General features: G+C 33.6%; 1 protein-coding gene across 2 annotated transcripts; it reads right to left on the reverse strand.

Moving 5' to 3' along the window:
* Positions 1–3192: 3192 nt before the first annotated feature.
* On the reverse strand, positions 3193–13121 carry LOC123723217 (transforming acidic coiled-coil-containing protein 3-like). Of its 2 annotated transcripts, XM_045685788.1 has the most exons (3): positions 12958–13121; positions 11825–12839; positions 3193–3288 (listed from the first exon to the last, which is right to left on the reverse strand). In XM_045685788.1, exons 2-3 carry the CDS (start codon positions 12770–12772, stop codon positions 3286–3288), a joined length of 951 nt encoding a protein of 316 aa, XP_045541744.1. In that variant the 5' UTR covers positions 12773–12839; positions 12958–13121; the 3' UTR covers positions 3193–3285. The 2 variants fall into 2 exon arrangements, with proteins under 2 accessions (XP_045541744.1, XP_045541743.1); XM_045685787.1 differs by lacking the exon at positions 3193–3288 and having other exon boundaries at positions 11684–12839.
* Between the last annotated feature and the right edge of the window lie 414 nt (positions 13122–13535).

Below are 13535 nucleotides of genomic sequence, written 5' to 3' on the forward strand. Positions count from 1 at the left end.
TATTTTAACATTTTAATGTTGACATGAATCTTTTTTCCGAAAATAGTTATGGCCATTAATAGTTTTATGTTAAACAACGAAACGTTTTAACAGCTGTTGAAGTAAAATTCTCAGCTACTAAGTATCTGTTTTCTTCTTGCTTTGTTTTTTTTTATCAATCTTATAGATAGTTAACAATTGCATTATGTAGGAAACTTTATCTTTGACCTAACAAAAAATTGAACGCCACACCACACCGCCACACAACGATAAGCCAAATTAATGCCAGTCGAAGTAATACATTTCGAAATTCTCTGTTTGCTTGCTGATTACGAAATCGTTAAACTTTAAATACGACAAAATATTGCCAATAACCCGTTCGACGTCCTTTACATAATACTCTGAAAGGCTTATATTGCGCCGTAAATTAAACAAGATTGCAATTTGATAAATTTAATCATTATAGCCGTGTTGGTAGAATTTTTACGAAAGCTATATTATTTTATAAAACATCTAATTCTTATTATTTCTTGAATATTCGCATGAACAAATCACAAACCCATGATATCATTTTAGGGCGAAATTTTGTAATTGGTCGTATTTTTAATCTTATATTTTTCAAAAGTTCCAAGAAACCCTTAGTTGTAAATCTACTTGTATTTTTTTTTAAAAGCATTGCATTGTATGATTATCATCATCATCTCACTATATGTCTCCTGCTGATAGGCTCGGAGCCTACCCTTAGTTAGGGGTGTCTAGATCATAGTCGACCACGCGGGTCCAGTACGGATTGATGACTTCACACATATCTTCGTATTTCTTCACAGATATGTGCAGGTTGCACGATGTTTTCCTTCACGTAAGAATGCTAGATAAATGTACATATGTAAATCGAAAAATACATTGGTAACATGGTAAGATTCGAACCCAGGACCTATAAATTACAAGTGCTCAACCCCTGAGCCAAGGACGCTCCATGATATAGGATAATCATGAGTTCAATTATTTTCCTTATAAACAAATATATGTTAATATTTATTATATTATTAACACTAATTACCCAAACTATTGTTTCAGAGAACCTTGAGCAGATATTTCGATGTGACGCACGCCACTGCACAACTGGCACCCACGTTCATCAGTAAAGTGAATACAGCAATACAGCAATACAGCTATTATTGGTAAACAACCCAAATGTTAATCAACGATTAGGTCACGATGATTTGAATACAAATCTAAGAGCTATGAGTCAGATGCCGTGATTTAAATGAATACGCATGGCCGTCAAAAAATATCTATAAAACAGTCATATAAACTACATCGATGTACTATGATCTTTACAATTGCTATAGTTCCACATAGATAACTTAATAAGTTCTTGTTAGTTTTTTTCCATTCTCTAGCTAAACCTTTGGAATAAATTAAGATATTTTTTTCCTACTTGCTCATCCTAGATCATCGGCTGGTGATGCCCTTGTAAATATGTATAACACAGTTCATAAGACTTGTAACTGACTAGTTTCTTTAATATTTAGATGTGAAAGAAGCGAGAGTTGTGCCAGGGCCGTGCTAAATGGAAATCCGTAAACCCTGCTTACTCCTCAGGGTCACAGGCCTGAGTAAAACCGTTGACTACATCGTATATGACATAGTTATAAAGCTCGTCGATATTCGTTCATTACAGTCTCTCTCATTTTACAAAAGACTTATATTCCCTCACGCAATGTGACAACAAAACTTTATCATCCTCGGTTCATTTTAAAGGTGCAACTACGATGTGTTAATCTGTTCGAATCCGTCTGTTTCATTGATTGGTACCACACTTGCTTCGCCCGTGTTTGATTACGTGCATCATCCCGCGTTACAAGTACTCTGCGGAGTCACAGCCGCTTCTACACTTGTATCAGCATTAAGTTATCTCATTAGCAAGGATACGTATAAAATATTAAAGAAAACGTTATAACACATAAAGAAAGTTACATATATGTATAAAAAAAGTGTAAATAAATCCAGTTAATTAAATACTGTTTTATTTATTTAAAAGTTTCCGTAACAAGGTTGTTCGCTTATTACATTGATACCTATATAAAGACATAAATGTTGTAGTGAGTCATTGAATTACACAAACAGAATTTACTTCTCGGCCTAGAAACCAATTCCCGCTATACATCTTAACGAATATGACCTAATAACTAAGAGTACGATTTTAAAATTTAGTTTTCTTTAACTTGAAAAATAAATATTACTACAATGACTAACTTTTTATTTTATAACTGCAAAACATCCATTCTGATATTTTCGTAAACCATTTCTCAGTATAGTCACTAGTTCTTAGTGCTCTTTCAGAGTGTCGGCGGGCGCGGGTGCTAGCGCGGGCGCGTGTAAATCAAAATGTATGCAGACGCCATTTGCGTTCACAGTGCTCCCGCGAGCTGCGCGTCTTCATGAGGCGGGCGCGGGCGCGCGTGGCGCGGGAGTTTCTAATGGCTCAGTCCGCCCGTATCGTTCACAGTGATATAGCGTCTGTTAGGCGACTACGCGAGTGGTTCTAAACCATTTTGATTTACCCGCCGAAGCGTCGTCTCGTGTATTCAAAGAATTTATCGGGATACGTCCGTAAATCAGCGTATAATACATAAAATTCTCCAAACTTTTCTCTTCCTTTATTTAAATCGTGTGTGCCAAACTTCATATATTGAAATTTCCATTTCAAGTATGAATTTTCCATTAATAAAAACACATCTTCATCCATGTCTTCATCATGTAGCAAAGTTTGAGAACGACCTATCACATGTGCAATGACACTCCTAGCTCGATCGCCACTGTGAATACGCAGACGCCAAGACCCGAGCGCCCGCGCCCGCCACCGCACCCGCTAGTGCAGTCTGAATAGTACCTTATAGCGATGATGGCAAAAGGAAACATTAATTTAGGGTTATTAGTCAAAAAGGAGAGAAATGATGAGTCTGATCAGAAGGTCAAGGAATTTGCAGTCCACTTCTGTTGATTTCTATTATCAGCATATCAAAATTAACAAGTTGCGTTATCTATTAAAATAAAAGATTAACTGTATCTTATCAAGTACTAGATAATTATTTCAATTTAATAATCAAGAATTGTAAATACGTATTAAAGCTAATTTATAGTAAAGTAGCCAGCTACTATACTTAGGTATAACCCATACAAGTTTAAAATAAACTTTACTCGGTAGTTGATTTATATAAATACTAGGATGCGTTTCATTTCCTGGGCTGCGTCTGGATTTTCCTTACGATCTAAGAATATCCTTCGAGGTCGTTGCCATCCTTACTATAAAATTAAATAGTTAGCATTTAATTACATACAGGATTGATTTTTTAATTTACTTTTTTTTTTGACAGAAAAAATATAGTATCAATTTATAATAGAGACTTTATTACGAACAACGTAATAAAAAAGATCGTAAGTTGGTATTCGTAATTCGATGAGAGTTTTAACTTACCATATAATGTATATTCAAAAATTGTGGATTGGATTTAATAATAATAACTTATAAGGGTTAATCTAAATTGACGGGAAAATTCATATTATAGTTCCCATAAATATTACCTTCTTTATTATCAATAATTTGATTTCATAATTACTTTTCCTTTGCCTAAGAATCCAAAAAAAAGTTACGTGGCCTAAGAATTTTAACACATTCAGTGCTACCGAAATCACTTCAATAAGTAAAAATCATAGTGTCACTGAGAGTGTTATGGTAATATTTCTACATACTATATACCATATTGAGGAACAACAAATGAGATAACTAATTCATGCATATAAAAGGGAAGTAATAAATATAGATACAAAATATTGATCAATTTATTTCCTCATTCTATTCACATGAATAAACATTTACGTACAAAATATCGAAATTATTAAAAAAAACATGAATATGATACAAAATTACACTTAAAGTAATGAAAGTTCGAATAACACAATACAAAAGATTTACTAATTATCGGGTTGTTTAAAAACATATATTAATAACATTTTAAACTAATAAGCTATTTTTTTCAATAGATGAATGTGAAGTATTTCGAATGACAGAGAATTTAATGATATAAAAAAACTATAAAAATAATGAATATGTGGAATGTTAAATAAATTGTATAAATAATTTTGTGTGATAAATGAATCAAACGGAGTGAATTGTTTAAAAAAATACAAAATGATACAGATGAATAACCAATTTGTTCAATACAAAAATATAATCACAGTGCAATACATTGCAGATTTAATGCTGTATTCAGCAGAACAATCCAGTTATACAAATTTAGGGTATTTTTTATGAGATCTTTTTTTTTTCGTTTTATGGGTATTATTTTACTGGTGATGTTACACACTGGACACTAAATGTTACATCTATATTTATCAACTAGTAAACATTACATTTGTAAATGTGAAAAATATAGATACTGTTGGGGTTGCAATGTGGTTCTTGAACTTTTTGAATAAAATGCTTCTATAATGTGTAAGATGTATAATTTTCAATCACGTTTTACAATGGTTGCAATAAGAAGGAAAAAAAAGTTGCGATTGCGTTACTTTAAAAATGTGCTAATGTCATCTGTCAGTTGTCGTATTATGTCATCTGTCAGTCACAAGTTTCGTTCAACATACCGCCCACCAAAAGGACAGATGGTCCTTTTCTAGCTGTCTAAGTTATACAAAACAAAATATGCAATCAACTAATAAAATGAAAGAACGTTAATACAATTAAAGATGTTAAAGAAAAAATAAACTAATAATTGATAGGCAATGGGCATAAATTGACTGCTGGTCTCTTGACGGTCGAACCATGAGATCCGCTGCTACTCCAAACACTGTAGACTCTGGTTATTCCGTCTCCTCCTGGATGTTTGGCTGTAATTCTACCAAGAGACCACTTTCCTGGCGGTAGAGTGAAATCTTTGATTAGTACAATGTCTCCAATCTTGAATTCTTTCTCTAGCTTCAGCCATTTGGGGCGTTGTTGTAGTCTTGACAGATATTCATTTTGCCAGCGCCGCCAAATATCTTGTACTAACTTCTGTGTGTGTTGCCAACGAGCTAAGGGTGAAATTTTGACGTCCTTGAGGTCTGGTGAAGGCACGACGATTGGAGCTTCACCTATTAAAAAATGACCAGGGGTAAGAGGAGTGAGGTTATCTGGATCATTGTCATCTATTGGACATAATGGGCGTGAATTTAAGCAAGCTTCTACTTGGCATAAAACTGTTGTCATTTCTTCGTACGTAAGGTGAGTTGAAATTATTCTTTTTAAATGATATTTTATAGACTTGACACCAGCCTCCCACAATCCGCCAAAGTGAGGGCTGTGAGCAGGAATAAAATGCCATAGAGTGCCTTCTGTGGCTAGTTGTTGTGCGATATGACCAGAAAATTGTAGTTTAGCCTCGTTCCAGGCATCGGCCAGTTGCTTATCTGCACCAACGAAGTTTCTTCCTTGGTCGCTCCATAAATGACTGCATTTGCCTCTTCGTGAGACGAAACGTCGAAAAGCACCTATGAAGGCTTCGGAAGTGAGATCGCCCACTAATTCGATGTGGATAGCTTTGGTAGCTGTGCATATGAAAATTGCTATGTATGTTTTCGTCGTTCTGTTTCCTCGACCCTTGCACATCAACGTTTGAAAAGGACCGGCAAAATCGACTCCTGTGTTCAGAAAAGGTCTGGATGGCAGCACTCTTTGCTTAGGTAAGTCTCCCATTAATTGCGTTCTTGATGTTGCTTTTATTTTTGCACATATTAGACAACGGTGTACGTGTTGTTTAACTTGTGATTTTACTCTTAATATCCAGTATTTTGAACGTAAATAGCACAACATTAATTGTGCGCCGCCATGCAGCGTTTTGGCATGTGCATCTGCTATTAAATATTGAACAAGAAAGTTTGTGTTTCCAATAACTATAGGATGCTTTCTGTTTTGATCTAGGTCTGCGTGTCTGAGACGACCGCCCACCCTGAGAATATTTTCTTCGTCTAAGAAAGGGCTAAGTGACTTTAATTTACTTTTCTTGCTTACTTGCTTTTTATTCTTTAGCTTACTAATATCTGCGTGAAATTCTTCTTCTTGTGCTTTTCTAATACAAAATTTTAATGCTTCTTCTACCTCTTTTACTGTGATTTCTTTTGCGCTTGCTTTAATATGTTTTTTAAAATTTAAAAATCTTTTGCAATATACAATTGTATTGAGTAATTCACTTAAGTTATCAAAATTTTCTAATTGTGATATTAATGTTGTTTCTTCTTTTACAGGTTCATCGGTAATCAGGTAAGTAATTTCAGGTTTGTTTTTATCCATTAATTTATTTTTCATTTCTAATTGTGTTGGTTCTATATCTTGTTTAATAATTTTAATATCTTTTTCAGATAACCAATTTGGACCATTCCACCACAAATCGCATGTCTTCAAAGCTGACAGCAGCATTCCTTGAGAAGCTGGATCTGCGGGATTGTCTTGTGATTGTACATGGTTCCAGTGGTTGTGGTTGATATTCTCTATGATTTCTATTACACGATTTGCTACAAAAGGTTTCCAGCGGTTGGGATCTCCAGAAAGCCAAGAAATGACAATTGACGAGTCTGACCATGCATACATCTGTGAGGTAGGTATTCTTAGTGCTTCACCAATTTGCTTCATAAGTTTGGACAGTAGCAAGGCTCCACAAAGTTCTAAGCGAGGTAAGGAAATTGTTTTGAGTGGTGCTACTCGTGTCCTTGCAGCAATTAAGTTTGTTTCTATTCTGCCATTTGTTTCAGTTCTAATGTAAACTACTGCAGCATATGCATGTGTTGAAGCATCGCTGAATCCGTGTAGTTGTATTTTATCTTTGTTAGTAGTGGTTGTTCCAATCCATCTTTTCACTTTAATATTTTGGACTGTGTCAAAATCAAATCTTAATTGTCGCCATTCTTGTTCTAGTTCTTCACTGACTGTTTCATCCCATGTTAGTTTCTGTAGCCATAGTTTTTGCATTAACATTTTTGCCAAAACAATACTTGGTGCAATCCAGCCAAGCGGATCGAAAAGTTTTTGTATGTCTGATAAGATGCTTCGTTTTGTAATAGACTTTCCGATTTGTGATAGGCTTAGTGAATATTCAAAGCTGTCTGTGTTTAGATTCCATGTTATACCTAATGCTTTTATTGTGCCGTCTAAATTCATATCAATTTTAACATTTGCAGATCTTTTGTTTTCTTCAATGGACTGTAAGAATTGAATGTTGTTGGATGACCATTTTCTTAGTTGGAAGCCTCCCTTTTCTAGAATAGTTGTTATTTCATGAGCTAAAGTTATTGCTTCTTCTGGTGTATCAGCACCTGAGAGAAGATCATCCATGTAGAAATCTTCTATAATTGTTTGTGAAGCAAGTGGATTATGTTTTCCTTCATCATGAGCAACTTGTTGTAAAGTTTTGACAGCCAGATATGGTGCAGAGGCTGTTCCGAACGTTACTCTAAGAAGGCGATATTCTTGCAGGTCTTCGGCTTCATCTGATCTCCAAACAATGCGTTGGTAATCTGTATGCTCTTTGGTGACTAATATTTGTAAGTACATTTTTTGAATATCAGCCATAAAACAAACTTGCTTGGTACGCCATCTTATTAGAAGATATCTTAAGTCTTCTTGTAACTGAGGACCTATAAGCAGATCGTCATTTAATGATATACTGTTTGTGCCCTTACAGGAACCGTCGAATACGACTCGTGTGCGAGTAGTCTCTTTGTCACTACGGACTACTGCATGGTGAGGTAAGTACACTGAATTCTTTATATTCTTTTCTGTTTCAGAAACTTTTTCCAAGTATCCTTTTGTAATATATTCATTTATAACATTTGTGTAATCTGTTTTTAATTCTGGTAATTTATGAAACTTCTTTTCTAATTGCAGGAATCTTCTTATGGCAATATCTTTAGTGTTTCCTTCTGCAGATATAGGTTTGTTATTTTTAAAAGGTAAGTACACTATATATCTTCCTTCTTTATTTCTTTTTGTAGTTTGTTGATATATTTGTTCACAGAGTTCTTCTTCTTTAGTTAATGATCTTTTGATGTCCACTTCTACTTCCCACATTGTTTTCAGAATATCTTCAATGTCAACATGATGATGCATTACGAGGTAAGTATCTTGTGGATTTGTTTGAATCTCTCCAAAAAGTATCCAACCAAGGCTTGTTTTCTGTGCACATGGTGTGCCTGTTGGACCCTTGATGAATTCTTGTTGTAGTATTTGTGCATATTCTTTGACCCCGAGTAACAGGTCAATTGACCCTGGCATGAAATAGTTAGGATCAGCCAGGTTGAGGCCCTTGAGATGTGGCCACGGTTGAGTGTTGATTGTTTTTGCAGGTATCATTGTGGTCAGTTGCTTAGGCATCACATAGGCTTGTATCGGTAAACTAAAGTTGTTATCCCAGCGTGATTTTATTAATAACTGCACCACATGTTTAATTTCTGTTCTTGATGATCCCACACCAATGACGCTTCCCTTCATATGTGTTCTTTGTAGTTTCAATAATTGAGTTGCTTTTTCAGTAATAAATGTTGCTTGAGAGCCTTGATCAATGAGTACTCGCAGCGGTATGATTTGACCAAGCCCTTTTGCTTCTACCAATGCAGTGGCCAGAAGCGCAGTTCCTTGAGTAGTTGTGAGATGGGATGCAATAGTAGTGTCTACTTGTACCGGTTGTTCATCCTCTAGTTTGTGTTGTGAAGCCTGCGGTTGTGGTGAGTAGCTTGTTGAAGCCGCAGTCTCCTGTTCCTTGTTGTTGTGTAGAAGAGAATGATGTCGACGTTTGCAGATTCTACATGAGACGGGTAATGTACATCTTGATGCAGAATGTCCTGGTATAAGACAATTGTAACATAACTTCTTTGATAATACATATTGGCTTCTTTCACTTTGACTCATACTTGTAAATTTCTTGCAATGACACAAGGTGTGATTTTCATAACACATTATGCATGTTTTGTTTGTTGTACTGGGTGCGGAAACATGATATACTCTCTGTTTGATGGGTTTCATGTCTTTTACAGAATTTGTAAGTTCTAATGTTCTGAATCTTGAATTTAAAAACTTTTGTAAATCCATCCATGATGGTAATAATGATGAATCCTCCTTGTATGAATATTCTTCCCAACCTTTGTGTGTGTCCGGGTCTAATTTTTGTATAACCAAATAAATTATAACTGGATCCCAAGAAGATGTTGATATTTGCATATTCTCCAAATTATTCAAACATTCTAGTGTAGTGTCTAATATGGATTTCAATTGACAAGCGGTAGGAGACATTATTCTTTTTTGGTTAAAAAGTTTCTTCATGATTGAATTTAATATAATTTTTTTATTTCCATATCTATTCTTCAGCATTTTCCATGCATGACCATAGTTATCATTGGTAATTTGTATGTGTGTTAATAGTGATTCAGCTTCAGCGGTGACACTTGACTTCAAGTAATGCAACTTTTCAACATCACTCAATGCTTCATTGTTGTGCACCAATGATACATATATATCATGGAATGAAGGCCAGGACTGATAGTCTCCGTTGAAAGTTGGTAATTTTATTTTTGGTAATTGTGCAAAGTCATTGCGTGCGTGTAACGCCATGTTTGTTTTTTCGCTAGCTTCACTTGACAACTTATTTAATAAATCTTTTAATTCGCTGTCTATAGATATGAATAAATCTTCAACAACAAAGTACTCGTCATTAGTAAAATACGGCAATGTTTCCTTTTGTTCTTTTGTCGTAATTTTAACAAGTTCGTGATGTGCGTTCTTGAATGTTTCCCAGTAATCACTTGTTAATTTTAATCGGGAACCAATATATCCAGGCGTTAATCGTGACTTTGGACATTTCTTGATGTTAGATTGTGTTTTTTTTATCAAACACGCCGTGTCTTCCAATATAGCTACGATTTGCGTCGCAGACGACATCTTGATTTTCACAAAAAAACTTCGTAATCAAAGTACTTGATGATGTCATATCTTGCAATTTGCTGATATTCGGCTCGAGTTGGGACCAAATGTTGGGGTTGCAATGTGGTTCTTGAACTTTTTGAATAAAATGCTTCTATAATGTGTAAGATGTATAATTTTCAATCACGTTTTACAATGGTTGCAATAAGAAGGAAAAAAAAGTTGCGATTGCGTTACTTTAAAAATGTGCTAATGTCATCTGTCAGTTGTCGTATTATGTCATCTGTCAGTCACAAGTTTCGTTCAACAGATACATAATCTATAGATATCTAACCTGGAGCACAAAAGTGAAGCTAAAAAATTTCATTGTCATTTGAAATACAAAATGACATTTCGAAAATCGACTCTCGTTTAGAAGTCAAAATTGTATGGAACAATCCATCTATAGGTTATATATCTATAGTGAAAAGTACGCATTTAATTATTTAATCATTACATAATGGACTAAATGGATGGTGAAGGTTAATCTCTGTAAAGGCACACATACACTAGATGCTCACTTTTACTTTTTGTCAATAAATTATATTATTAATTAATTTTATTATAAATCAGATATTGTCAACTATGTATCATAGTTTTTGGTATATATGTATTCAATTTTAAAAAAGAACAGAAAAGCAACATTTTCAGTTGATAAATAAAAAAGCTTATAAATTAGCAATTGCAATCATGTTTTTTGAAAACAATTTGAAGTATTTATTCATTTAAGAAACAGATTGAAATGGCTTAGCTATTGTGTAGACTAGAAGAATGTAAACAACATTTTACAGACCTGATATTGTTTAGGTTTTAAATTATTTTAATGTTGATTTTATAAAATATTGTCATTTTTTGCTTAAAAAAATTTATAGAACACTAAATTTTTTTATGCTACCTCATACCTCAATTTTCAAACTGTATTAAATCGTTCAGTAAATATTTATGAAGCTGGAATATATATAAAGATGGAAATAAACAAATTATAATAAACTATAAACAAGAGAACTAAGGATCTTTAGTTGATATCGTACAGAAGAAAAGTAATTCCCAATTTTCATTAATATTTCAAAATTGTTTTGGCATAAAAGTCATGTCTAATTCCACCAAATATTATGTACTGCCTCACTCTCAACTAAATCTAATAGCGTTTAGAGTCACAAAATATTCACAAAACACAAAATTAATGTAAACAAATACATATACTATCCTATTATTTTTACACAATCAAAAATTTCAAAACATAATTATTATGGCAGCTAGTATTTAGGAGCTCTTATCAAAATGTGTACTCTACAAATAATATTTATTTTCTAGCATAGGTGCAGTTGGACAGTCTTATGCACAAAACTGATATACTTAAGCATATGTTGTTTAAAAATACACTATTTTACTGGACAATATTTATGTATGTTAATTAACACAACATTTGAATTAGAAAATAAATGGATTAAAACAATTACCAAAACTTTTTTAAGGAATCATATATATTAATGTAACCAATGGCATGTAATACTTATTTTGGATAATTTACTTTAAGTTAAGCACCAATGGTAAATCAACAATATGAAGTTAACAAATGTGTCATTTTAAAAAACCTAAAATACTATTAAATAACACAATTGTACAATAAAGTCATCAACATGAGTTATTGCACAATATGTGATAAATAAATATATAATAGAGCATGAAACAAATTCGACACTAACAACCTCTATGTAAGTAAATAAGCATTGTTAACTTGCTTTCATAATATTAGTTACATGAAATAAATGTTAGTCTAATATTTAGCATGCAATTACAAATGCATGTAAGATAAATGAAAATGTAATTACTCAGTATAATGATTAGTTAACCAACCTTGTTAATTAACTCATCACAAATTGCAGTAAGTTCCTCGTTATCTTTGATTTTCTGGGCTAGAGATTCCTGCAATGAAGAAGCGTGAACTTCACTCTTTTTGAGCATAGCATTCAATTTAAGGATCTCTGCCTGGTGGTACTTCTTTACTGAGTCAAGCTCAGCATTGGCTTTGTTCAATTGCTGCATTGCATGCTGTCTTAATGCTTCATATCGAGCCTCTAATTTCTGTATTGCATCATTGTTCTCCTCTACAGTTCTTTTCAATGCAACTTCATTTGTTTTGTAATCTTGGATTATAACCTTACATCGTTCATATTTAGTGTGAACATCATTAAAAGCATGCTCCATTGAAGCTAAATGAGCAGCTGCCTCATCTCGCTCTCTAAGTAATGTTGCTCTTTCCTCTGCCCATCTTTTGGTTTCTGTATCTTTTTCACCTATGAGAGATGAAATTGTACGCTCATACTCTTCCATGACAATGCTCATTTGTTTATTATTTCGTACTTTCTCTGCTACACGTTGTGATAGGCCTTTCTCTTTCTCCGCATATTCTTCGTTGAGTTCAGTTAATTTCTTAATCTTTGTTTCACATTCCTCCAATCGGGTACGCATTTCTCTATTAATATCTCTTAAACTTTGAGCTTCTTCCTCTTGAGCTGCTAACATTTCTTTAACAGCTGGAAGTTGCTCCATAGTGTGGGGGTCCATGTCTGCAGGCCTGGTTATAACGGGAGGAGGAGGAGGTGTTGTACCCAAGCTCAAAAGACGATCAATAGTTGGAGATACTGTACTTGATTTGACCGATGCAATTTTAGATGCGGATGGCTGGTTTCTGTTGATAGCTGGAGTTACAACTTGTGTTGGTTTCTCGGGAGGAGCACTGTTACTTGGTTGCACAGACAATTGTTGCATTGAGTTCAATAAATTTTGCTCTGTACTTGACATCGTACAATGTATTATTAACTGTTTCCAAATACTACTGTTTTTGGATAGTCTGTGGAGACATCGTCTCCTGAAATTAAAAAAGTAAATTAACGACTTCTGTTTCAAGGGCAGCGCAGTTTAGTTAAAATATTACCATTCAATAAATAAAATTTATGAGACGATGAAAAATATGTAAGTCTACTTACTGTTGACAGATATAGACTTAAATTATGAAATCGTAAACATCCCACACATTAAAATGGACTAAATGAAAAGTATTATTGCACTGAATTGGATACAAAGAAAATTTTATTATATTTCGTTTACACAACACTGTATGAAATATCCACACTCTGGAGCAATTAATATAGATTTTTATAAAACAATAACGCCCGTTGTGTCACTTGTAACGCTATTGGTTATTAAAATTATCTCAGATGAATTAGGTATATAGATATGACATGCGCGTTCACCCGTAAGGGACAGATAGAGAGTACTATAGACTATACCTATATATAAGTAAAAGGATTGGGGTTACCAGTTATTTGTTTTGTCCCGAAAATGAATAATTACGATATAATTTAATATAGACCAATTTATATATTCCCAATTAAATTGTAATTAATAAACGTAATAAATATAAAAAACAATGCGTAATTTTTGTTTATGTGACTAAGATTACATAAACAGATTTTTTTAGTAATACTTAGTCAGGTCATAAATTCTGTTACATGTTTAATATAAAATAATTGAAACAAGTTTATTCATTATGTGACCATTTATA

The sequence above is a fragment of the Papilio machaon genome, chromosome W (assembly GCF_912999745.1).
Source record: "Papilio machaon chromosome W, ilPapMach1.1, whole genome shotgun sequence".
NCBI classification, from domain to species: domain Eukaryota; kingdom Metazoa; phylum Arthropoda; class Insecta; order Lepidoptera; family Papilionidae; genus Papilio; species Papilio machaon.